This window comes from Saccopteryx bilineata, chromosome 8 (genome assembly GCF_036850765.1).
Source record: "Saccopteryx bilineata isolate mSacBil1 chromosome 8, mSacBil1_pri_phased_curated, whole genome shotgun sequence".
Taxonomy (NCBI): Eukaryota; Metazoa; Chordata; class Mammalia; order Chiroptera; family Emballonuridae; genus Saccopteryx; species Saccopteryx bilineata.
The window spans coordinates 27,135,818-27,161,015 of NC_089497.1; the positions used below are offsets into that span (position 1 = coordinate 27,135,818).

General features: G+C 38.4%; 2 protein-coding genes and 1 pseudogene across 8 annotated transcripts in view; 1 reads left to right on the forward strand and 2 right to left on the reverse strand.

Moving 5' to 3' along the window:
* Nucleotides 1–25,198, reverse strand: part of TRMT10C (tRNA methyltransferase 10C, mitochondrial RNase P subunit) — a 203,696-nt gene that overhangs the window by 50,975 nt on the left and 127,523 nt on the right. The window lies entirely within an intron of this gene.
* Nucleotides 1–25,198, forward strand: part of SENP7 (SUMO specific peptidase 7) — a 156,227-nt gene that overhangs the window by 20,719 nt on the left and 110,310 nt on the right. For all 7 annotated transcript variants that reach the window (XM_066241676.1, XM_066241675.1, XM_066241678.1 and 4 more), the window contains one exon: nucleotides 11,804–11,901. In XM_066241676.1, the coding sequence (XP_066097773.1) occupies nucleotides 11,804–11,901 (98 nt within the window). The remainder of the gene's footprint in view (nucleotides 1–11,803; nucleotides 11,902–25,198) is intronic.
* LOC136312397 (small nucleolar RNA SNORA1) lies at nucleotides 166–309 on the reverse strand (annotated as a pseudogene).

Below are 25,198 nucleotides of genomic sequence, written 5' to 3' on the forward strand. Positions count from 1 at the left end.
GGTCCAAGCTGGCGAGCTCTTTGCTCAAGCCAGATGAGCCCGCGCGCGACCTCGGAGTCTCGAACCTGGGTACTTCCGCATCCCAGCCTGACGCTCTATCCATTGCGCCACCGCCTGGTCAGGCGAAAGTCTTTATTACATCGTTTCTACTCACTGAGCCTAGCAAAATGTTACAGGTCTCATTGCCACCACTGCAATAACAGTACTGTGGTGGAAGCATAACCTGTCTCACTGTAGACACCATAGTATTTATTTTTACCTTTCTGTGCATATAAATACTTAACCTATCTTGTTTGTAACATGGGGACTGCCTGTGTATGAATTTGGTGGGGGAGAAGACATAATTCAGTTTATAACAGTAGTATTTTAAGGTAATAAATTTTAAGTCACTTGAATATATGTGTTTTTATGTTACAGACAAGAAAATTAACCCATTTGTTATAACTTATTCTCAGAAGAAAGATTTGTCATTAATATTAGTTGCTTTAACATTATTTAAAAATTTAATTATTAAATAATCCCTTTGTTTGGTTTACAAGGTACAAAAAAGGAAATAATAAATGGGACCAGATGACTTCTGTTGACATAAAAAGAAAAAAATATTTACATAAGGTTAGAAAATTTGGGCTGTAAAGAAAGGTACAAGGTGAAGAAAAGCAAGACTACTTATCTGTTTCTTTTTTCTAAAGACAATCACTATTTTTTTTTGAAATTTATTGATTATTTTAGATAGAGGAGAGAGAGAGAAAGGGAAATGGGGGGAGGAGCGGGAAGCATCAACTCGTAGTAGTTGCTTCTCTTATGTGCCTTAACTGGGCAAGCCCAGCGTTTTGAACTGGTGACCTCAGCATTCCAGGTTGACACTTTATCCACTGTGTCAGGCCAGCTATAGGTCAGGCCAGCATCCACTATTAATGATTTTTCTTTTATTCTTTAAAAAAAAATTAAAATAAAATAAAAAAAAATAAAAATAAAAAAATTTAATTTAATGGTGTGAGTTTGATCAATAAGAGTACGTAGGTTTCAGGTAAACATCTCTATAGCATTTGAACTGTTGATTGTGTTGTGTGTCCATCGCCCAAAGTCAATCATTTTACGTCACCATATATTTGTTCCTCTTTACTCCCCTCTGTCCCAACCCCCACTGTCTTCAGCCTCCTCTCCCTGATAACCACTTCACTTCTATGTTCACGAGTCTCGGTTTTGTATCCCACCTATATGTGAAATCATGCAGTTCTTAACTTTTTTTAATTTACTTATTTCACTTAGTATAATGTTCTCAAGGTTCATTCATGTTGTTGTAAATGGCAATATGACATCATTTCTTATGGTTGAGTGATATTATATATATTATATATATGTGCCACATCTTTTTTATCCAGTCTTCTAGCTAGAGACACTTGTTATTTCCATGTCTTGGCCACTGTGAATAATGCTGATAGACATGGGGGTGTATGTGTGTTTGCATACTCATGTTTTTGAGTTTTTGGGTAGATAGATACCCAGTAGAGGGATTGCTGGGTCATATGGTAGTTCTTAATCTTTTGAGGAATCATCATACTTTTCATGTATCTGTTGGCCATTTGTATGTCTTCTTGGGAGAGTTGTCTGTTTGGATCCTCTTCCCATTCTTTTTTTTTTTTTTTTTTTTTACAGAGACAGAGAGTCAGAGAGAGGGATAGATAGGGACAGACAGACAGGGATGAGAAGCATCTATCATCAGTTTTTCGTTGCGACACCTTAGTTGTTCATTGATTGCTTTCTCATAAGTGCCTTGACCGTGGGCCTTTAGCAGACTGAGTAACCCCTTGCTTGAGCCAGCGACCTTGGGCTCAAGCTGGTGAGCATTTTGCTCAAACCAGTTAAGCCCACACTTAAGCTGGCGACCTCGGGGTCTCGAACCTGGGTCCTCTGCATCCCAGTCCGACGCTCTATCCACTGCACCACTGCCTGGTCAGGCACTTCCCATTCTTTAATTAAATTGTTTGTTGCTGAGATTTGTGAATTCTTCATATATTTTGCATATTAACATCTTATCAGAGCTGTTGTTTAAAAATATCATCTCCTATTTGGTTGGCTGCCTTTTTTTTTTGTAGTGCAGAGCATTTTAGTTTTATATAATCTTATTTATTTATTTTTGCCTTTACTTCCCTTGCCTTTGGGGTCAAATTCATAAATTGTTCTTTATGGCCAAGGTCCATAAGTTTAGTATCTATGTTTTCTTATATGTACTTTTTTTTACAGAGACAGTCAGAGAGAGGGATAGACAAGGACAGACAGGAACGGAGAGATGAGAAGCATCAATCATTAGTTTTTTGTTGTGCATTGCAACACCCTAATTATTCATTGATTGCCTTCTCATACGTGCCTTGACCGTGGGCCTTTGGCAAACCGAGTAACCCCTTGCTCGAGCCAGCGACCTTGGGCTCAAGGTGGTGAGCTTTTGCTCAAACCAGGTGAGCCCTTGCTCAAGCTGGTGACCTCGGGGTCTCCAACCTGGGTCTTCCACATCCCAGTCCGACACTCTATCCACTGCACCACCGCCCGGTCATGCTCTTCTATGTAATTTATTGTTTCAGATCTTATGTTTAGGTCTTTGATCCATTTTGAATTAATTTTTGTGCGTGGGGACAAACTCTAGTCAAATTTTTTTCTTTTGTATGTGGTTTTTCAATTTTTCCAGCACCATTTATTTTATTTTATTTATTTATTTTTTTACAGAGAGAGAAAGAGAGTCAGAGTGAGGGATAGACAGGGACAGACAGACAGGAACAGAGAGATGAGAAGCATCATCAGTTTTTTTTTCGTTGTGCATTGCAACACCTTAGTTGTTCATTGATTGCTTTCTCATATGTGCCTTGACCGTGGGCCCTCAGCAGACCGAATAACCCCCTGCTCGAGCCAGCGACCTTGGGTCCAAGCTGGCGAGCTTTTTGCTCAAGCTAGATGAGCCCGCGCTCAAACTGGCAACCTCAGGGTCTCGAACCTGGGTCTTCCGCATCCCAGTCTGACGCTCTGTCCACTGCGCCACCGCCTGTTCAGGCTCCAGCACCATTTATTGAAGAGACTTTTTCTCCATTGTGTGTTTTGGCTCTTTTGTCAAAGATTATTTGTCCACATATATGGTTTTATTTCTGGTCTCTCGATTCTGTTCCATTGGTCTATATGTCTGTTTTTCTGCTAACACCATGCTGTTTTGATTATTGTAGCTCTGTAGTATAATCTGAGGTCAGGTAGTGTAATATCTCTGGATTCATTCTTTTTTCTCAGGATTGCTTTGGCTAATCAGTCTTTTATGGTTCTTTACAGACCTGGTGATTTTTGTTCTATTTTTTTTAAAACTGCCATTGGGGCTGACCAGGCGGTGGCACAGTGGATAGAGCATCGGACTGGGATGCAGAGGACCCAGGTTCGAGACCCTGAGGTCGCCAGCTTGAGCGCAGGCTCATCTGGTTTAAGCAAAAGCTCAGCAGCTTAGACCCATGGTCGCTGGCTCCAGCAAGGGGTTACTCAGTCTGCTGAAGGCCCGCAGTCAAGGCACATATGAGAAAGCAATCAATGAACAACTAAGGTGTTGCAACGTGCAATGAAAAACTAATGATTGATGCTTCTCATCTCTCTCCGTTCCTGTCTGTCTGTCCCTGTCTATCCCTCTCTCTGACTCACTCTCTGTCTCTGTTCAAAAAAAAAAATTAAAAAATTAAAAATGCCATTGGGAATTTAATGGGGATTGCATTAAATTTGTATTCTGCTTTGGGTAATATGATCATTTTGACAATATTTAATCTTCCAATCCATGAACATAGAATATTTTCCCATTTCATTATATTGTTTTCAATTTCTTTGAATGATGCTTTGTAGTTTTCAGTGTATAGGTCCTTCACAACTTTTGTTAAGTTTATTCCTAGATATTTCTTTTTTGTTGTTGTTACAGCTGTAAAAAGAGTCTTTTTTTCATTTCATTTTCTGAAGTTTCATTGTTGGTGTATAGGAAAGCAGTAGACTTTTGTGTATTGATTTTGTATCCTGCGACTTTATTCGTTTCTTGTTTCTAATAGTTTTTTTTGTGAAGTGTTTGGGGTTTTCTATATAAAGGATCATGTTATCTGCAAAAAGTGATACCTTTACTTCCTCTTTTCTGATATGGATGCCTTTATTTCTTTCTTTTGCCTGACTGCTCTTGCTAAAACTTCCAAGACTGTGTTGAATAAAAGTGGAGAGAGTAGGCATCCTTGTCTTGTTCCTGATTTTAGAAGAAAAGCTTTCAGTTTATTATTTAGCATGATATTGGCTGATGGTTTGTCATATATGGCCTTTATTATGTTGAGGTACTTTAACTTCTATACCCATTTTATTGAATGTTTTGAACATAAATGGGTGTTGTATCTTATTGAATGCCTTCTCTGCATCTATTGCTAGGATCATATGATTTTTGTGCTTTGTTTTGTTGATGTTTGGTGTATTATATTGATTGATTTAAGTATGCTGTGCCATCCTCGTGTTCCTGGAATGAATCCCACTTGACCATGATGTATTTTTTTTAATGTATTTTTTATTCAATTTGCTAGTATTTTGTTTAGGAGTTTTGCATTCTGTATTCATATTGGTGTGTAGTTCCCTCTTTTTTGTATTATCCTTGCCACGTTTTATATCAGGGTTATGTTAGCTTCATAAAATGTGTTAGGGAATATTGCTTCTACTCTATTTTTTGTATTTTTTTTTTCTCTTTCTTTCTTTTTTTTTTTTTTTTTTTACAGAGGCAGAGATAGACAGGGACAGACAGACAGGAACAGAGAGAGATGAGAAGCATCAATCATCAGTTTCTCGTTGTGTGTTGCGACTTCTTAGTTGTTCATTGATTGCTTTCTCACATGTGCCTTGACCGTGGGCCTTCAGCAGACCGAGTAACCCCTTGCTGGAGCCAGCGACCTTGGGTCCAAGCTGGCGAGCTCTTTGCTCAAGCCAGATGAGCCCGCGCGGGACCTCAGAGTCTCGAACCTGGGTACTTCCGCATCCCAGTCCGACGCTCTATCCACTGCGCCACCGCCTGGTCAGGCTCTACTCTATTTTTTGGAAGACTTTGAGAAAGATATGTACCAAATATTCCTAGAACGTATGGTAGAATTCACTAGTATAGCCATTTGGTCCTGGACTTTTATTTTTGGGGAGTTTTTTGATAGTTTTTTTTCTATATTCTCCCTGCATATGGATCTATTTGGGTTTTCCACTTCTTTGTGACTCAGTCTGGGAAGTTTGTATAGTTCTAAGAACTTATGATTTTTGAATTTAGTGGCATACAGCCTTTCATAGTATTTTAGTATGATCCTTTGTATATCTATGATGTCTGTGGTAACTTCTCCTCTTTCATCTCTGTTCTTTTTTTTTTTTTATGAGTTATCTCCCTTTTTTCCTTAGTAAGTCTAGCCAGGGGTTTGACAATTTTATTGATATTTTTTACAGTACCAGTTTTTTGTTGTATTAATTTTTCTGTAGTTTTTTGTTCTCTATTTCATTTAGTTCTCTAATTTTTACTATTTCCTTTCTTCTGCTGACTTTGAGTTGCCTTTGTTCTTCTTTTTTTAGTTCTTTTAGCTGTAATATTAGGTTGTTTACCTGGGATCTCTCTTGTTGCTTGAGATAAACCTGTAATGACATAAACTTCCCTCTTATTACTGCTTTCGCTGCAACCCAGAAATTTTGATATGTCGTGTTGCCATTCTTGTTTGTATGTATCTTTTGATCTCTGTTTTTATTTCTTCCTTGACCCCAGTTATTTTTTAGAAGTATGTTGTTTAATTTTCATGTATTTTGTGGGTTTCTTTACTTCCTTTTAGCAGTTGCATTCTAATTTCAAAACCTTAGGGTCAGAAGATATCCTTGGTATAATTTCAGTATTTTTGAATTTGTTATGGTTAGTTTTGTGGTCCAACATATTGTCTATCCTTGAGAATGTTCCATGCACAATGGAAAAGAATGTATAGTTAGATATTCTGGAATGAAATGTCCTATAAATGTCTTTTATGTTCATTTGGGCTAGTGTGCATAAGGCCAATATTTCTTTATTGATTTGCTGTTTGGATGATCTATCTAAAGTCCTGAATGATGTGTAGAAATCGGCAGGTAAGATTGTGTTTTTGTCTGTTTTTGTTTTTAAATCAATTAGTATATTTGTTGCTCCCTAGTTTAATGCACAGTGTTAAAAAGTGTTATGTTTTTTTGATATACTGTCTCCTTTATTATTATGAAATGTTCATCTTTGTCTCTTGTTAGTTTTATTATTGTGAAGTCAGCATTGTCAAATATAGGTATGGCTAGCTACCCCTGCTTTTCTTTGAGTATTATTTGCTTGGAGAATTGTTTCCCTACCTTTCACTTTAAGTCTACTTTTGTCCTTGCAGATTAGGTGTGTCTCTTGAAGGTAGCATATGGTTCAGTTTTGTTTTTTTATTAAATCTGCTACTCTGTGCCTTTTTATTGGTGATCATAGTCCATTTACATTTAGTATAATTATTTATGCTTGAGGATTTTCCATACCCATTTTAGGTTTTGTTTTCTGGCAGCTCTGTGTCTCATTTGGTTCTTCTCTTGTGTTTCTGTCAGTTGTTTCTGTTTGGTGGTATTCTATACTTTTTTCCCCTGCTTTGCTTTTTTTTTTTTTTTAAAGATGTTTGCTTTTTTTAATTTAATTTTTATTTATTTTTATTTTTACAGGGACAGAGAGAGAGAGGGATAGACAGGGACAGACAGACAGGAACGGAGAGAGACGAGAAGCATCAATCATCAGTTTTTCATTGCCGTTGTGACACCTTAGTTGTTCATTGATTGCTTTCTCACATGTGCCTTGACCGCGGGCCTTCAGCAGACCGAGTAACCCCTTGCTCGAGCCAGCGATCTTGGTTCCAAGTTGGTGAGCTTTTGCTCAAGCCAGATGAAACTGCGCTCAAGCTGATGACCTCGGGGTCTCGAACCTGGGTCCTCTGCATCCCAGTCCGGCGCTCTATCCACTGCGCCACCGCCTGGTCAGGCCCCTGCTTCGTTTTTTAAGCTATGCGTTTCAGTATTGGATTTTTTGTGGGTGGTTACCATTAGGTTATTAAGAGAAAAATTTTCATATATACAAGTCTTATGACTGCTTCTGCACTCCATATTCCTTTGCTACTATAGATCTTTATCATCTCCCCTTTTATCTTATTGTTATCACAGATTATCTTTGTTTTTATTGTAACCTTATTGGTGTTTTACTTGTATTTTTATTTTGTTTTGTTTTTTGTGTTTGGTCAAATAAGCCCTTAAGTATTTCTTGCAGTAGGGCTTTATGGTGATAAATTTCTTCAGCTTCTCTATTCTTTTTTTTTTTTTTTTTTTTTGGATTTTTTCTGAAGCTGGAAACGGGGAGAGATAGACAGACTCCCGCATGCACCTGACCAGGATCCACCCGGCACGCCCACGAGGGGCGACGCTCTGCCCACCAGGGGGCGATGCTCTGCCCCTCCGGGCATCGCTCTGCCGAGACCAGAGCCACTCTAGCGCCTGGGGCAACAGCCAAGGAGCCATCCCCAGCGCTCGGGCCATCTTTGCTCCAATGGAGCCTTGGCTGCGGGAGGGGAAGAGAGAGACAGAGAGGAAGGAGTGGGGGGGTGGGGATGGAGAAGCAGATGGGCGCTTCTCCTATGTGCCCTGGCCAGGAATCAAACCCGGGTCCCCCGCACGCCAGGCCGACGCTCTACCGCTGAGCCAACCTGCCAGGGCCTTCAGCTTCTCTATTCTTGAAAAGTTTTTATTTCTCCTTTATATTTGAAGGATAACTTTAATGGATATAGTATTCTTGGGGGTAATTCTTCTCTTTCAGTACTTTGAATGTTTCTTCTACTTTCTTCTGAGTTAGAGAGTTTCTGCTGAAAAGGCTGATAAAGCTCTGATGGGCCTTCCTTTATATGTTATATTCTTCTTTTCTCTAGTGGCCTTGAGGATTCTTCTTTGTCATTGATTTTTGACAATATTATTATGATGGGTCTTGGAGAGAGAGAGAGAGAGAAAATGCTGAATCCTAACCACTAGACCACCAGGGAGGTTGTGATGGGTCTTGAAGAAGGTCTGTTAGGGTTGTCATAACTTGGCTTTCTGTTTGCTTCTTTGATTTGAGGATCTAACTTTTTCCATATGCTTGGGAAGTTCTCATCAATTATTTGTTTGAATAGGCTCTCCATTCCCTTCTCCCTCTCTTCTTTATCTGATCTACCTGTTATTCTTATATTGCTTTTTTGGTGTAGTCAGACAGTTCCTGTAGAGCTCTATCATTTAAAAATATTTATTAGTCTTTCTCTTCTCTCTGTATAGTTTCTTGTCTTTGATGTCACTGATTCTCTCTTCTATCTGGTCTGTTCTATTAACTAAATTTGCTATTTCATTTTTCAATTAATGTATTGAGTTATTCATCCCTGTTTTTAAAGTTTGAGTCTCCTTAGTGAAGTATTCATTTTGTTTCTTAATTTGTTTTTTGAGCTCATTCAATTCCTAGCAGTGTTCTCTCATATCTCATTGAGTATTTTCAGAACTTCAATTTTGAATTCTCTATCGTTTAATTCCAAGGTTTCCATGTGGTTGAGATTGCTTTCTGGAGATTTTTCATTTTCTTTCTGAACTACATATCTGTTGTGTGTAGTCACAGTATTTGTTTTCTTCTTGATGATATTTGAGAGTGTTGTTAAGAAAACTAACAAAAAACAAGTAAAAAAATAAAAAAATACAATATAAATTAGAAAAATTAAAAATAATGAAAAGTAAAACAGAAAAACCATGGAAAACAAAGAGCAAAAGCCAAAAAATAATCAAGAACAAACAAAACACAAGAAATAAAAATAAGTATATAAATTAAAGATCAATTTCAAAAGAAAAATGAAATTTCTGCTTTGAGAGGTTTTTCTGTTTTCTTCCAATAGGTGGTGCTGTATTATAATTTTAGCTCTGTGAAACTTTGAATTTCCTCACTGGCCTCTGCTGAGAAGCTGAGGTCCCAATGATGGAGGCAGTCCTGTAATTGTGATGGTGGGTAGAGTGTGTTATGAGGGCTTTATGGCTTTAGCAGTGGCAATATCAGGCCTGCCAGCAGTCCTCCCTTCATCTCAGCAGACCAGGGGACCAGAGCACCACTATTGTTCAGGGGAGAGACTGGCTCTGGAGAACTAGCTGAGGTGTATGTCTCTGCCAGTATTCATACCTGAGGTGAGGGAGGAGGGATATGGGAGGTTGGGGTTCGCACTTCATTCTTCTCTGTCTCTGCTCCCAGTGCTGGCTGTTGGCAGACTCTGGGAACACTGGTCGTGACCCCTTGTTCTGCCACTGCTTTGCTTTAGTATCTCCCCCACTGCCTCTCAATCTCACTGCTCCTATTTTCAGGAGACCCAGTCACTCTAGGTTTTCCTCTCTCTTGAGCCTATTGCGTGAGTGTCTTATCATCTGCTCCCCATTCTGAACCCTTTCCACTTTTAGTTGATTCCATGTGCAGATCTTTTCAGAGAATCCTGTGAGCTCAGCTGAGGTTCTTTTGATGTGTTATAGCTGTTGAATTTGTTGAAACTTTAAGAGTAGAGATCATGCCGCCATTACTCTGATGTCATCCTTAAAAGTCCCTTTTATTCTTTTTTTTTTAATTTAAATTTTATTTTATTATTATTATTTTTTACAGAGACAGAGAGAGAGTCAGAGAGAGGGATAGACAGGGACAGACAGACAGGAATGGAGAGATGAGAAGCATTAATCATTAGTTTTTCATTGCACATTGCAACACCTTAGTTGTTCATTGATTGCCTTCTCATACGTGCCTTGACTGCGGGCCTTCAGCAGACCGAGTAATCCCTTGCTCAATCTGGCGACCTCGGGGTCTCGAACCTGGGTCTTCCGCATCCCAGTCCGATGCTCTATCCACTGCGCCAATGCTCGGTCAGGCCCTTTTATTCTTTTCAAGGAAAAAAGAAGCATGTGTTAACATGTGAGTTTATATTATATTTTTAATTGTTGCAGAAAGGGATCATGAAATACACATTGTTTTGTGCTTTGTTGTTTTTGGTTAATACAGAGTGAGGCAAAAGTAGGCTTACAGTTCTTATGGAAAAAGGCATGCAGGTTATTGTTATTACGATAGCTTTATTAACTCTTCCATATACTCACTACTTTTGCCCCCCTCTTTTATACTTTAATTTTTTTTCCATTTTGACATATCTAGATCTACCTCTTATTTATTTTTAATGGCTTTGTAGAGATATACTATAATTTGTTCACTTAGTGCACTGATGTTACTTTACTTTTTTCCAGAGTTTTGCTGATAGAAATAATGTTGTGGTGGACATCATTTTTTATCTATATGAAACTATTTTGAGTGGGATTATTGGGTTTAAGGAATTTTTGTATTAAGTTTTAATAAGTAATGCAAACTTATCTCACTGAAAATTTGTGCTAATTTATATTGCCATCAATAAGAGCTTTCATTTTCTATTAACTTAGTAGTACTGGGTGTTATCACACAGTAAGATTGTTATCAACCAGTTAACTCAGAATCGTAGGCAGTTCTTAACTTTACATGTCATAATATTTATTATTTCCTTTAGTTTTTATTTTTTAAGTTAGTTTTTTATTTTTTTGTGTGACAGAGACAGAGAGGGACAGATAGGGACAGGCAGACAGGAAGGGAGAAAGATGAGAAATATCAATTCTTTGTTGCGGCACTTTAGTTGTTCATTGATTGCTTTCTCATATGTGCCTTGACTGAGAGGCTACAGCAGACTGTGACCTCTTGCTCAAGCCAGTGACCTTGGGCTCAAGCTGGTGAGCCTTGCTCAAACCAGATGAGCCTGCGCTCAAGCCGGCAACATCAGGGTTTCGAACCTGGATCCTCCACGTCCCAATCCAATACTCTATCCACTGCGTCACTACGGGTCAGGCGATTTTTTAAGTTAGTTTTTATGCTTATTTTTATTTTTTATTTTTTAAAAAATTTGATTTATTGGTTTTAGCGAGAGAGGAAGGGAGGAGAGAGAGAAAGAGTGAGACAGGAACATCAATCTGGTCTTGTATGTGCCCTCCTGGGGATTAAACTGGCAACCTCTATGCTTTGAGATGATGCTCTAACCAACCGAGCTATCTGGCCAGGGCTTTATTAGACATATTCAAAATTTTTCATAGTTACTGGTATGTAAGCTTTAGAATCTTAAAACGTTGATTTCCTGACTAAAGTTACCTTGAAATTTTTTTTTTTTTACAGAGACAGAGAGAGAGTCAGAGACAGGGATAGACAGGGACAGACAGATAGGAAAGGAGAGATGAGAAGCATCAATCATTAGTTTTTCGTTGCACATTGCGACACCTTAGTTGTTCATTGATTGCTTTCTCATATGTGCCTTGACCGCGGGCCTTCAGCAGACCGAGTAACCCCTTGCTCAAGCCAGCGACCTTGGGTCCAAGCTGATGAGCTTTTTGCTCAAACCAGATGAGCCCTTGCTTAAGCTGGTGACCTCGGGGTCTTGAACCTGGGTCCTCGGTATCGCAGTCCGATGCTCTATCCACTGCGCTACTGCCTGGTCAGGCAGTTACCTTGAAATTTAAAAATTTATTTCTACTATTTTTTGGTGGACTTATATTTCTATGCTAGTAAAAAGGACCAAGTGTTTTGTAGATTATACTCCTTCCATATGAACTACTATGAATTTGACCATTGATTTTGAATTTCTAAATGAAACAAAAATTTAAGTGCCTCTTTATTGTCACATTGCTATATTATTATTAAAATTCTATCTTTTTTTTTTTTAAGTTGGAAAGAAGTCTAAGAAACAAGGGCCTTTCTGTAGACCATAAAAGTGAAAAAGGTGTTCGTGGGCGTCCTGTCACTTCTAAGACATCATTAGAAAGGTAAGAGACATGTGTATATGACAAGACGGGCTATTATTATGTATAAATCCTATGGTCATGGGTGAGGGATTTGGTCTCTTTGGGTCTCCACACAACTTTTAAAATATAAGGATTAAATTCAGTGGCCTGTCAGGTTCCTTACAATCTCTATCTTTCTGTGATCTAAGTCATCTTAACTCCTTGTATTTGTGTATTTGGAACATCTTGATAAGCTTTAGCTGATAATGCAAAAGTGATGATATAGATTGATTATAATGATTGATTTATCATTTGTGGTCTGTAATGAAAAAGATTTTTCATTTAGCAACTGTGGTATTCTAATCACTGCATTAATGAAATACAGATATACTGAATTAAATATATGGGGACTCACATTGCGATTATTATCAGAAGGAACTTAGAACATTTCAGGGTTGGATGTCAGTACATGATTAGAAAATGGTTATTTTACAAAAGGGTATTTATTACATTTTCTTTTTTTGAATAGTGAGTGAATAAACAAATGATGATATAAAGGTAAAGTTTATAATTACTAGGAGATCACAGAAATTAGAAGACTAATTGGAGTTCTTGAATTTATGTCAGTGTACTCTATAAGCTACTTAGTTTTATATTCCCCTCTTTAGGAAATATGAAAACATATTGGTGACTCCATAGAAATTTATATGCCTCCTGACCCTCTAACCATACAAAAGATAAACTGTCATGGTGAATATACAGTGATTATGCTGTGAGCCTCAGAATAACCATGAACTCAATTTATAGACTTGGTTTCTCCAAAGATTATTATAATCATGTTAAAAGTCATATTTGATTTGAGAGATAGAATACTAGAAGTAGAGGAATCATTTTTTTTTAATTTTTATTTTATTTATTCATTTTAGAGAGGAGAGAGAGAGAGAGAGAGAGACAGAGACAGGGGGGAGGAGCTGGAAGCATCAACTCCCGTATGTGCCTTGACCAGGCAAGCCCAGGGTTTCGAACCGGCGACCTTAGCATTTCCAGGTCGACGCTTTATCCACTGCGCCACCACAGCTCAGGCAGGAATCATTTTTTAAATGAAAATAATCAACATTTTCTGAGGGTTTGCATGGACAAGGTGATTTTATGGGAGAAAGACCCTAAAAACCTTGCATACTTCAAAATTTATATCATTCAAGTTCATTTTCCTATAAGAATGCTTTTTAAGTGGTGGGAACAGGTTCTTTGAGGATATCAATCTATTTATTATTTCTTTAATATTACCTTTTAATTTTCTGGCATTAATCTAATATTTCCTAGTTTTTTTTCGCCCTAAATTATCAGCTCAGCATAAAGTGGCAATTGTTTGGCTTTTCTTATAGAGTTTACCACAGCAGACTTACGTTCCAAAGTTACTGGTTTTCAGGCATGTTATCTCTTAGCGCTATGATGTTCATTTAAAATTACTGTTAGAGGATAAACAAAGATTTTAAAATTTAATAGTAGTGGATATTGAAATATATGCACAGCAGTGACCGAAATAACCATGTTTTTAAAACACAGAGAGAACAGTGTTGTTGCCATGACCCTGACAAAGGAACGTGGATGGTTCTGTTTATTAGTCAAAGTGATTCAATCACTAAGCAATAGTGTGAGCAGTTTTAGTTTACTCAGCCAGTTTTGAAATAATACAGAGTGGTTTTTGACAAATTTTTTAAATTTGGAGGTCTGTCTTTGTATTATTTTGGAATTTGTAGCTGTATTACATTAGTTCAGCTTCCCAAAGTTAAATTGTTCATAAGATGCTTCTGCATTGTATTTGTGGGGAAATGTGCTTGCATATTTAAAAGTGGAATTAAAAAAATAATCTCTAATGTATGGTAGAGAGGGCCTGACCAAATCCGAGTGGCATAAATTTATGAGGGGGTATCTCTCTTTACTTTAAACAAGTTTTTCTCTACCTTTACTGAAAATTTTGGAGCTTTTGATTCTTAACTGTTTTAGACAAGAACCAGTTTGGCTTGCTTATTCTCCAGGAACTTTTCCCCTCCCCATCGATCTCATTTTCACTACCAATGAGCTTAGAATTTGTGCTCATGGACTTAGTTCTCTGGTAATACAATGTTCTTATCAAGTCACTGTTCTTTCTACCTCACCCATTCTTCATTTTGGCATATCAATAATAGATTACATGAGTAAAATTTTCAGGCTGGGTCTGAATACCCTCTGTTTATTATTATGGCAGCTAACATCTATTGAGTGCTTATTACATGCCAGTAATTAGGTTAAGCCTGAATTAGCTCATTTTATTTTCATAAGTCTGTGAGAAGTAAGTAGTATTGGCCTTATTTCACGGATGAGGAAATTTAGGTCTTCTAATTTATTAAAATGTGGAAGAATAGTTAATATGTTTCTGGGAAACCTATTTTAATATTAGTAGACTTAATTTTTTTATTTTAGTCATATATTATTGAATTCTACTAGGCTATCTGAAACATTTTACAAATTGCTACTGTGCAGGGAAGTAAAAGCAACAAAAATATATCTGGGAATGGGGGAAAATCCCTTTATATTTGTCTGACTTGAGAACCTACAATCCTATCTACTGTATCTGATCTCACTTCTGAAGATTGTAATACCTTTCAGTGTCTTTAAAAAATTGTTTTATTGCAATTTACATATTTTAAAATTTACTCATTTAATGTCTATAACAATTTTAGTACATTTATAGAGTTGTGGAACAATAAGCAAATCTAATTTTTGAATATTTTCAATGCTCCATTCCCACCCCCAAGAAACCATTCTTACCTTTAGCCCAAGGCAACCTTTAATTCCTTTTCTGTCTATAAATTTGCCTTTTTTGGGTATTTCTTATGCATGAAGTACACAATAGGCTCTTTTCATCTGGCTTCTTTCACTGAGCATGTTTTGAGGTTTAACCATGTTATAGCATCTATTAGTACTTTGTTTCTTTTTATATTTGTTGTTTATCCATTCACCAATTAATGGACATTGTCACTTTTTGGCTATTGTGAATAATGTTCACATAAATCTCCCTATACAGGTTTTTGTGTTGACCTATGTTTTCATTTCTCTTGGGATTGAAATTCTAGGATTGGAATCAAACTATTCAATTGTTTTCCAAAACAACTCAATAATTTTACATCTCCCACTGGCAATGTATGAATTTTCCAGTTTTTCCACCTCCCTACCATTACTTATTTTCTTTCTTTCCTTCCCTCTCTTCCTTCCATAGATGTCCTAATGGGTGTGAAACAGTAACTTATGGTGGCTTTGATATGCAATTCCTAATGACATTGTGTCTTTTCATGTGCTTGTTGGTCACTTGTATATCTTTTTTGGAGAAATGCCTGTTTAGATCCTTTGCCCATTTTATTTTATTTTATTTTTTAGTGAGAGGGAGAGAGAGAGCAAGAGACAGGAAAAGAAAGAGATGAGAATTATCAACTCGTAGTTGCATTACTTTAGTTGTTCATTGCTTCTCATATGTGCTTTGACCAGGGACTCCAGCTGAACCACAGACCCCTTGCTCAAGCCAGCAACCTTGAGCTCATGCCAGCGACATTGGACGCTTAAGTCAGTAAGCCCCCACTTAAGCCACATGAGTTCCTGCTCAAGTCAGTGACCTTGGGCTTTTGAACCTGGGTCTTTATGTCCTAGGTCGATGCTTTATCCACTGCTCCACGACCTGGTCAGGCTTATTTTATTTTTTAGATTAATTTATTTTTAAATTTTTTTAACTTAAAAACATTTTAAATTGATTGATTGATTGATTTTTTATTTTCTTTATTATTAATTTTATTGGGGTGACATTGATAAATCAGGGTACATATGTCCAGAGAAAACATCTCCAGGTTATTTTGACATTTGATTATGTTGCATACCCATCACCCAAAGTCAAATTGTCTTCTGTCACCTTGTAACTGGTTTTCTTTGTGCCCCACCCCTCCCCTAATCCCCCTCCCGTAACTACCACACTCTTGTCCATGTCTCTGAGTCTCATTTTTATTTCCCATCTATGTATAGAATCATATAGTTCTTAGTTTTTTCTGATTTACTTATTTCACTCAGTATAATGTTATCAAGGTCCATGCATGTTGTTGTAAATGATCTGATGTCATCATTTCACTTTTTTTTTTTTTTTTGTATTTTTCTGAAGTTGGAAACAGGGAGGCAGTCAGACAGACTCCTGCATGCACCCGACCAGGATCCACCCAGCATGCCAACCAGGGGGCGATGCTCTGCCCATCTGGGGCGTCGCTCTCCTGCAACCAGAGCCATTCTGGTGCTTGAGGCGGAGGCCAAGGAGCCATCCCCAGCGCCCGGGCCATCTTTGCTCCAATGGAGCCTCGGCTGTGGGAGGGGAAGAGAGAGACAGAGAGGAAGGAGAGGGGGAGGGGTGGAGAAGCAGATGGGCGCTTCTCCTGTGTACCCTGGCCGGGAATCGAACCCGGGACTCCTGCATGCCAGGCCTACGCTCTACCATTGAGCCAACCGGCCAGGGTCCGATGTCATCATTTCTTATGGCTGAGTAGTATTCCATAGTATATATATATGTACCAAAGCTTTTTAATCTACTTGTTCACTGACGGACATTGGGCTGTTTCCAGATCTTTGGTATTGTGAACAATGCTGCCATAAACATGGGGGTGCATTTCTCCTTTTGGAACAGTGCTATGGTGTTCTTACGGTATATTCCTAAAAGTGGGATAGCTGGGTCAAAAGGCAGTTCGATTTTCAATTTTTTGAGGAATCTCCATACTGTTTTCCACCTAGGCTGCACCATTCTGCATTCCCACCAGCAGTGTAGGAGGATTCCCTTTTCTCCTCGCCAGCACTTATTCTGTGTTGTATTGTTGATGAGCGCCATTCTGACCGGTGTGAGGTGATATCTCATTGTGGTTTTAATTTGCATTTCTCTAATGATTAGTGATGTTGAGCATTTTTTCATATGCCTATTGGCCATCTGTATGTCCTCTTTGGAGAAGTGTCTATTCATTTCTTTGCCCATTTTTTGATTGGATTTGTCTTCCTGGTGTTGAGTTTTACTTCTTACTTTCCTTTTTTTTTTTTTTTTTTTTTTGTATTTTTCTGAAGCTGGAAATGGGGAGAGACAGTCAGACAGACTCCCACATGCGCCCGACCCAGATCTACCCGGCACGCCCACCAGGGGGCGACGCTCTGCCCCTCTGGGGCGTCGCCTGTTGCGACCAGAGCCACTCTAGTGCCTGGGGCAGAGGCCAAGGAGCCATCCCCAGCGCCCGGGCCATCTTTGCTCCAATGGAGCCTCGGCTGTGGGAGGGGAAGAGAGACAGAGAGGAAGGAGAGGGGGAGGGGTGGAGAAGCAGATGGGCGCTTCTCCTGTGTGCCCTGGCCGGGAATCGAACCCGGGACTTCTGCATGCCTGGCCGACGCTCTACCACTGAGCCAATGGGCCAGGGCTCCTGGTGTTGAGTTTTAAAAGTTCTTTATAAATTTTGATTATTAACCCCTTATTGGATGTATTGTCGAATATGTTCTCCCTTGTATAGTTTGTCTTTTTATTCTGTACTTATTGTCTTTAGCTTTGCAAAAGCTTTTTAGTTTGATATAGTCCCATTTGTTTATCCTTTCTTTTATTTCACTTGCCCTTGGAGATAAATTGGCAAATATATTGCTCCAAGAGATGTCGGAGAGCTTACTGTCTATGTTTTCTTCTAAGATGCTTTTGGTTTCACGGCTTACATTTAAGTCTTTTATCCATTTTGAGTTTATTTTTGTGAATGGTGTAAGTTGGTGGTCTAGTTTCATTTTTTTGCAGGTAGATGTCCAATTTTCCCAATACCATTTGTTGAAGAGGCTGTCTTTACTCCACTGTATGCTCTTACCTCCTTTGTCAAATATCAGTTGTCCATAAAAGTGTGGTTTATTTCTGGGCTCTCGGATCTGTTCCATTGATCTATATGCCTGTTCTTATGCCAGTACCAGGCTGTTTTGAGTACAATGGCCTTGTAGTATAACTTGATATCAGGAAGTGTGATACCTCTCGCTTTATTCTTCCTTTTCAAGATTGCTGAGGCTATTCGTATTCTTTTTTGGTTCCATATAAATTTTTGGAATATGTGTTCTATATCTTTGAAGTATGTCATTGATATTTTAATTGGTATTGCATTGAATTTATAAATTGCTTTGGGTAATATAGATATTTTAATGATGTTTATTCTTCCTCACCATGAGCATGGTATATACTTCCACTTGTTTGTATCTTTCTTGATTTCTTCTATCAATGTTTTATAATTTTACGAGTACAAGTCGTTAATCTCCTTGGTTAAATTTACTCCTAGGTATTTTATTTTTTTGGTTGCAATAGTGAAGGGGTTTGTTTCCTTAATTTCTCTTTGTGACGGTTCATTGTTGGTGTATAAAAATGCCTCTGATTTCTGAGTATTAATTTTATATCCTGCCACCTTGCTGAATTCATTTATCAGGTCCAGTAGTGTTTTGACTGAGACATTAATGTTTTCTATATACAATATCATATCATCTGCAAATAATGATAGCTTTACTTCTTTTCCAATTTGGATGCCTTTTATTTCTTTTTCTTGTCTGATTGCTGTGGCTAGGACTTCCAGAACTATGTTGAATAAGAGTGGTGAAAGGGGGCACCCCTGCCTTGTTCCTGATCTTAAGGGGATTGCTTTTAATTTTTGCCCATTGAGTATGATGTTGGCTGAGGGTCTGTCATAGATGGCCTTTATCATGTTGAGCTATGTTCCCTGTATTCCCACTTCGCTGAGAGTTTTGATCATGAATGGGTGCTGGATTTTATCAAATGCTTTTTCTGCATCTATTGAAATGATCATGTCGTTTTTTCCCTTCATTTTGTTTATGTGATGAATCACATAAATTGATTTGCAAATATTGTAGCAGCCTTGCCTCCCCAGAATAAATCCCACTTGATCATGGTGTATGATATATTGCTAAATCCGGTTTGCTAATATTTTGTTGAGGAATTTAGCATTTATATTTATCAGGGATATTGGCCTATAATTTTCTTTCTTTGTGTTGTCTTTGCCTGGTTTTGGAATCAGAATTATGCTCGCCTCATGAAAAGAGCTTGGAAGTCTTCCTTCCTCTTGAATTTTTTGAAATAGCTTGAGAAGGATAGGAGTTAGTTCTTCTTTGAATATTTGGTAGAATTCACTTGTGAAGCCATCAGGCCCAGGACTTTTCTTTGTTGGGAGTTTTTTGATAATTGTTTTGATCTCATTTGGTGTAGTCGGTCTGTTTAGGTTTTCTGATTCTTCCGGATTGATTTTTGGAAGATTGTATGTTTCAAGGAATTTGTTTATTTTATCTAGGTTGTCTAGTGTTTTGGCTACAGTTCTTCATAGTATTTTCTTAGAATATTTTGTATTTCTGTTGTGTCAGTTTTGTATTCTGTTGTGTCTGTTATTTTTCCACTCTCATTTCTAATTTCATTTATTTGAGTCCTCTTTTTTTCTTGGTGAATCCAGTTAAAGGTTCATCAATCTTGTTTACCTTTTCAAAGAACCACTTCCTGGTTTCATTGATCTTGTGTATTGTTTATTTAGCCCCTATGTCATTTATTTCCACTCTGATCTTTATTATTTTCTTCCTTCTACTACCTCTGGGCTTTACTTGCTGTTCTTTTTCTAGTTCTTTTATATGCAGGGTCAAGTTGTTTATTTGAGCTTTTTCTAGCTTCTTAAGGTATGCCTGTAATGCTATGAACTTCCCTCTCAGTACTGCTTTTGCTGTGTCCCATAAATTTTGAGTTGATGTATGCTCATTATCATTTGTTTCTAGCAATTTTTTAATTTCTTTTTTCGTCTCATTGTTAATCTATTTGTTGTTTAATAACATGCTATTTAGTTTCCAAGTGTTTGAGTATTTTTCAGTTGTGGTTGATTTCTAATTTCATGCCATTGTGATCAGAGTAAATGCTTGATATGATTTCAATCTTCTTAAATTTGTTGAGACTGCTTTTATGCCCTAACATGTGGTCTATCCTTGAGAATGTACCAATCTTCTTAAATTTGTTGAGACTGCTTTTATGCCCTAACATGTGGTCTATCCTAGAGAATGTACCATGAGCACTTGAAAACAATGTATATTCTGCTGCTTTAGTGTGAAAGGTTCTGAACATATCTATTAAATTGAGTTAATCTAGTGTGTCCTTTAAGTCTGCTGTTTCTTTGTTAATTTTTTTCTTGATTATCTATCTAGTGATGTTAGTGGGGTATTGAAATCCCCTACTATTATAGTATTGCTGTTGATCTCACCCTCCATCGAAGTCTTCTTTATATATTTCGGTACTCCTATATTAGGTGCATAGATATTTATAATGGTTTTATCTTCCTGTTGGATTGCTCCCTTTATCATTATGTAGTGTCCTTCTTTATCTCTTATTATAGCCTCTGTTTTAAAGTCCATTTTATCTGATATAAGTATTGCTACCCCTGCTTCTTTTTCCTTGCCATTTGCATGAAATATTTTTTTCCATCCTTTTACCTTCAGTTTTGTGCATCTTTTGTTTTAAGGTGTGTCTCTTGTAGACAATATATGTACCGGTCCTGTTTTCTTTTTCTTTTCTTTTCTTTTTTCTTTTTATAGGGATGTGAGAGAGTTAGAGAGAGGGATAGATAGGGACAGACAGACAGGAACCAGGAACAGAGAGAGATGAGAAGCATCAATCATCAGTTTTTCGTTGTGACACATAAGTTGTCTTGTAGACAGCATATGTTAGGGTCCTTTTTTCTTATCCACGCAGCTACCCTATGTTTTTTGATTGGATCATTTAACCCATTTACATTTAAGGTTATTATTTATATGTAGTTGTTTATTGCCATTTTATTCTTTAAAGCTGTATTTCTCTTTTGCTATATTTCCCCCCCCTTTGATCTGTTTACAACAGGCCCCTTAGCATTTCTTGTAGCATTGGTTTGGTTGTAGTGAATTCCTTGAGTTTTTTTTTTTTGGTCTGGGAAGCTTTTTATTTCTTTTTCAATTTTAAATGATAGCCTTGCTGGATAAAGTAGAGTTGGATGTAGGCTCTTGTTCTGCATTACTTTGAATATTTATTGCCATTCCCTTCTGGCCTGAAGTGTTTCTGTTGAGAAGTTGGATGTCATCCTTATGGGGACTCCTTTGTAGGTGATAGCCATTTTTTCTCTAGCAGCTTTTAATATTTTCTCTTTATTGTTTAGCTTTGGTATTTTAATTATGATGTTTCTTGGTGTAGATTTCTTTGGGTTTCTCTTTAATGGAGTTCTCTGGCTTCTTGAACATGTGAGGCTTTTTCCTGCCTCAATTTAGGGAAGTTTTCAGCTATGATTTGATTGAACGAAGTTTCTATCCCTTGTTCTTTCTCTTCTTCTTCAGGAACCCCTAAGATGTGGATGTTATTTCTCTTCATGTTGTCACAGAGCTCTCTTAGAGTTTTCTCAGACTTTTTGAGTCTCTTTTCTTTTTTCTGCTCTGCTTCTGTGCCTTCATTTATCTTGTCCTCTAACTCTCTGATTTGATCCTCAGCTTTATCCATCCTGCTTTTAATTCCTTCCACTGTGGTCTTCAATTCTGATATTGTATTTGTTATTTCTGACTGATTCTTTTTTATTATTTCAATTTCCTTTTTTGTACTTGCTATCTCTTTATTTAGGTATTTCTAATGACCATCTATTGTTGTTCTAAGCTCTTTGAACATTCTTTTTTTTTCTTTAATTTTTATTCATTCATTTACGAGAGGAGAGTGTAAGAGAGTGAGGGAGAGAGAAAGGAGGGAGGAGCAGGAAACTTCAACTCTCATATGTGCCTTACACTAGGCAAGTGCAGGGTATTGAACCTGCGACCTCAGCATTCCAGGTCGATGCTTTATCCACTGCGCCACCACAGGTTGGCCTCTTTGAACATTCTAAGAATCATTATTTTAAACTCTGCATCCGGTAATTTGGTTATATCTGACTCATTCAAGTCCTTCTCTGGGGATTTCTCTTGATTCATTTGGGTTGCATTTTTCTTTCTGCCTATTTTGTCTATGTATAAGAAGGGTTTAGGCACTGGAGTCCAATGTGTGTTCCCTCTGTATTCCCTAGGTGTGGTCTGTTTGCAGGCCCGCCACCCCCTTTTTTGCTTCCTAGGGCATTTGGGTATGGGTGTTGATGGTCCTGGCCTGCTGCGGCTGTTGCTGTGGTTTCTGCCTCTCCTCCACGGGAGGGGCTGTGTTCACGTGTTGGGCAGTATAAGCCTCAGCTGGTTTCGGCCTTCACCCAGCCCTCGCGGGTGGGTTTGTGCTCCATGCATGGGCCACTAGCCTCTGCACCGCAGGCATGGGTGAGCACCTTTCCTCAGCTGCGGGTCTCTACCTGTTCCGGGGCTTTCTCCCCACCCTTGTGGTGGAGCCGGCTTGCACGTAGGGCCGCAAGCCTTGGCTCCACAGGTTGGGCGTGGCTGCGTGCCTACATGCCCTTACTCAGCAGTGGTTCTCTGCCCTTTCCTGGGCTCCCACTGTTCACCTGCAGGTGAGGTTGCAGGCAGGCCCGCAGACTGGCTGGACTGCTTTCACGTGTCCCCTCTGCCCCGCCTGGCTAGACTGAGCTCACCGGGCCTCAGGCATGGCTGGCCTGGCTGGCACCACCTTCTGCCCTCCAGCAAGCTCTCAGTGGTGTGGGTGGGGGCGCTGCAGGTCAGACCCTAACATTCCATATTGTAGTCCTGAAAGCTCCCTCCTTCTAAGCAGCTCTGCTCTGAGTGCCAGGGGGGAGCTTGTTTGGCTGGTGTCCTGCTTCCCTTTGCTGGTATTGCTGGTTCCAGGGGAAATATTCTCTTCAGATTTGGGGAGTGACTCAGCCCAGGGGTTAGAGTGGCTGTCCCTCAAAGTGTTTCTCCCCGTGCCTCCTAGATTACACTCTCTTCCTGCTACTCAGGTCCTCTCCTCTCTTCCCATCCCCCAGAGCCCCAGATGGGTGGTTGTGAAAGAGGTTTTCTGCATGGTCCCTTTAAGAACAATCCTGAGTCTAAGAAAACTGTCTCTTTCTCACAAACAGTATCCTGACTTGTTTCACAGCTAAATACTATCCATACGCCTCTTTTAGGTCCTGGGGCTTTGTTTCTGGGGCCTAGCTCCCTCCCCTCCCACTAAACTCTCTTCCCACTACGTGAATCTCTCCAGGCTGCCGTTTGTTCCAGGGAGCTGGGCAGCCCTCTCTGCGTTTCTGCTTTTTCTACCAGTCTCAGTGTGGCTTCTTCAGTGTTTCTTCGTTGAAGAGTCCTCTTAGTTTAGTTCAAAGTTGGGTTTTCCAGATGATGGTTCTTAAAATTAACTTGTAATCCACTTTGGTTCTGGGAGTTGGAAGTTGGTACGTCTGCCTACTCCATCGCCATTGTGCTGCACCCTTAAATTGATTTTAAAGAGAGAGAGAAAGGGAGCAAGGGAGCAAGAGAGAGAAACAGCAATTTGTTGTTTCACTCATTCATGCATTCATTGATTGTTTCTTGTTTGTGCCCTGACCAGGGATCGAACCTGCAACTTTGGTGTATCAGGACAACGCTCTGACCAACTGAGCTACCTGGCTAGGGCTTATTTATTTATTTATGTAATCCTTTGCCATTTATTTATTTATTTTTAATAGAATTTATTTGGGTGACACTGGTTAGCAAAATTATACAAATTTACTGTGCACGGTTCTGTAACACATCCTTTGTGCACCATGTTGTGTGTTCACCCCTCTCAAGTCAAGTTCCCTTTTTCATTTTAAGATTGCGTTGTTTTAACTAAAGCTTCACAAGTACGTGTTGATGCTCTCTTCCTGACTCTGTCTCTCTCTTCCTGACTCTGTCTCTGTCTCTCAATCTGTGTCACCTGTCTCTCTTGCTAAAAAAATTAAAATAAAAAAATAAATTATTATTATTATTTTGTTTTGTAGCTGTTGTTGAGTTGTGAGATCCTTTATATAAATATATTTTGGATACAAGTCCTTATCAGATATATGATTTTTAAATAATTTCTTCCATTCAGCTTTTCACTTTCTTGATTGTGTACTTTGAAGCATAAAGGTTTTTCATTTTGAAGTTTCATTTATCTATTTTTTTTTTTGTCAATGTGCTTTTGTTGTCATATCCAAGAAACTACAATATTACCTAATCTGAGGTCATGATGATTTACTCTTGTGTTTTTTTCTAAGAGTTTTATATTGTATAGTTCTAGTTCTTACATTTAGTTCTTTTACCCATTTTGTTTATTTTTGGGTATGGTACGAGATAGGCACTTACATTTGTATTTTTTTTGTGACAATGCAGTTAGTTGTTCCAGAACCATTTGTTGACAATGTACCAATTTTTTTGGTACCTTTGTCAAAAATCAATTGTCAGTAAGTATAAGGATTTCTGGACTTGCAATTCTATTCCATTAATCTTTATGTCTTTCATATGCTAGTATTGCTGGTCTTGATTACTGCAACTGTGTAGTAAGTTTTTAAATCAAATTGGAAAGTTTTCCAACTTTGTTGTATTTTACTTTATTTTTCACATGGTCAGAGAGAGGGATAGATAGGGACATACAAGACAGGAACGGAGAGAGATGAGAAGCATCAATCATCAGTTTTTTGTTGCAATACCTTAGTTGTTCATTGATTGCTTTCTCATATGTGTCTTGACTGTGGGTCTTCAGTAGACTGAGTAACCCCTTGCTTGAGCCAGCAACCTTGGGTCCAAGCTGGTGAGCTTTTTGCTCAAGGCAGATGAGCCCGCGCTCAAGCTGGCGACGTTGGGGTCTCGAACTTGGGTCCTCGGCATCCCAGGCCAACGCTCTATCCACTGCGCCACCGCCTGGTCAGGCTTGTTGTATTTTTCAATACTATTTTTGTCTTTCTGGGTTCCTTGCATTTTCAGCTGAATTTTAGAATCAGGTTATCAATTTTAACAAAAAAAGCGCAACAAAGATTTGGTAGAGGATGTGTTGAATCTATAGGCTAATTTAAGGAGTGTTGTCAGCTTAGCAATATTAAGCCTTCCAATTCATGACCATGAGGTATCTTTTCACTTCTGTAGATCCTCTAATTTCTTTCAATAGTGTTTTGCAGTTTTCAGTGTCTTAGACTTTTCTGTTAAATTTATTTCCAAATATATTTTCTTTTTGATGCTATTATGAATGGAATTGTCTTAATTTTATTTTTAGGGTACAGGCAGTCCTTGTGTTACGAATAAGATAGGTTTTGTAGGTTTGATCTTAAGTTGAATTTATATGTAAGTTGGAACAGGTACATTTACCTATTAATTGCAACTTAGACAGATGTTTGTCTTAACATAGTGTTTATTT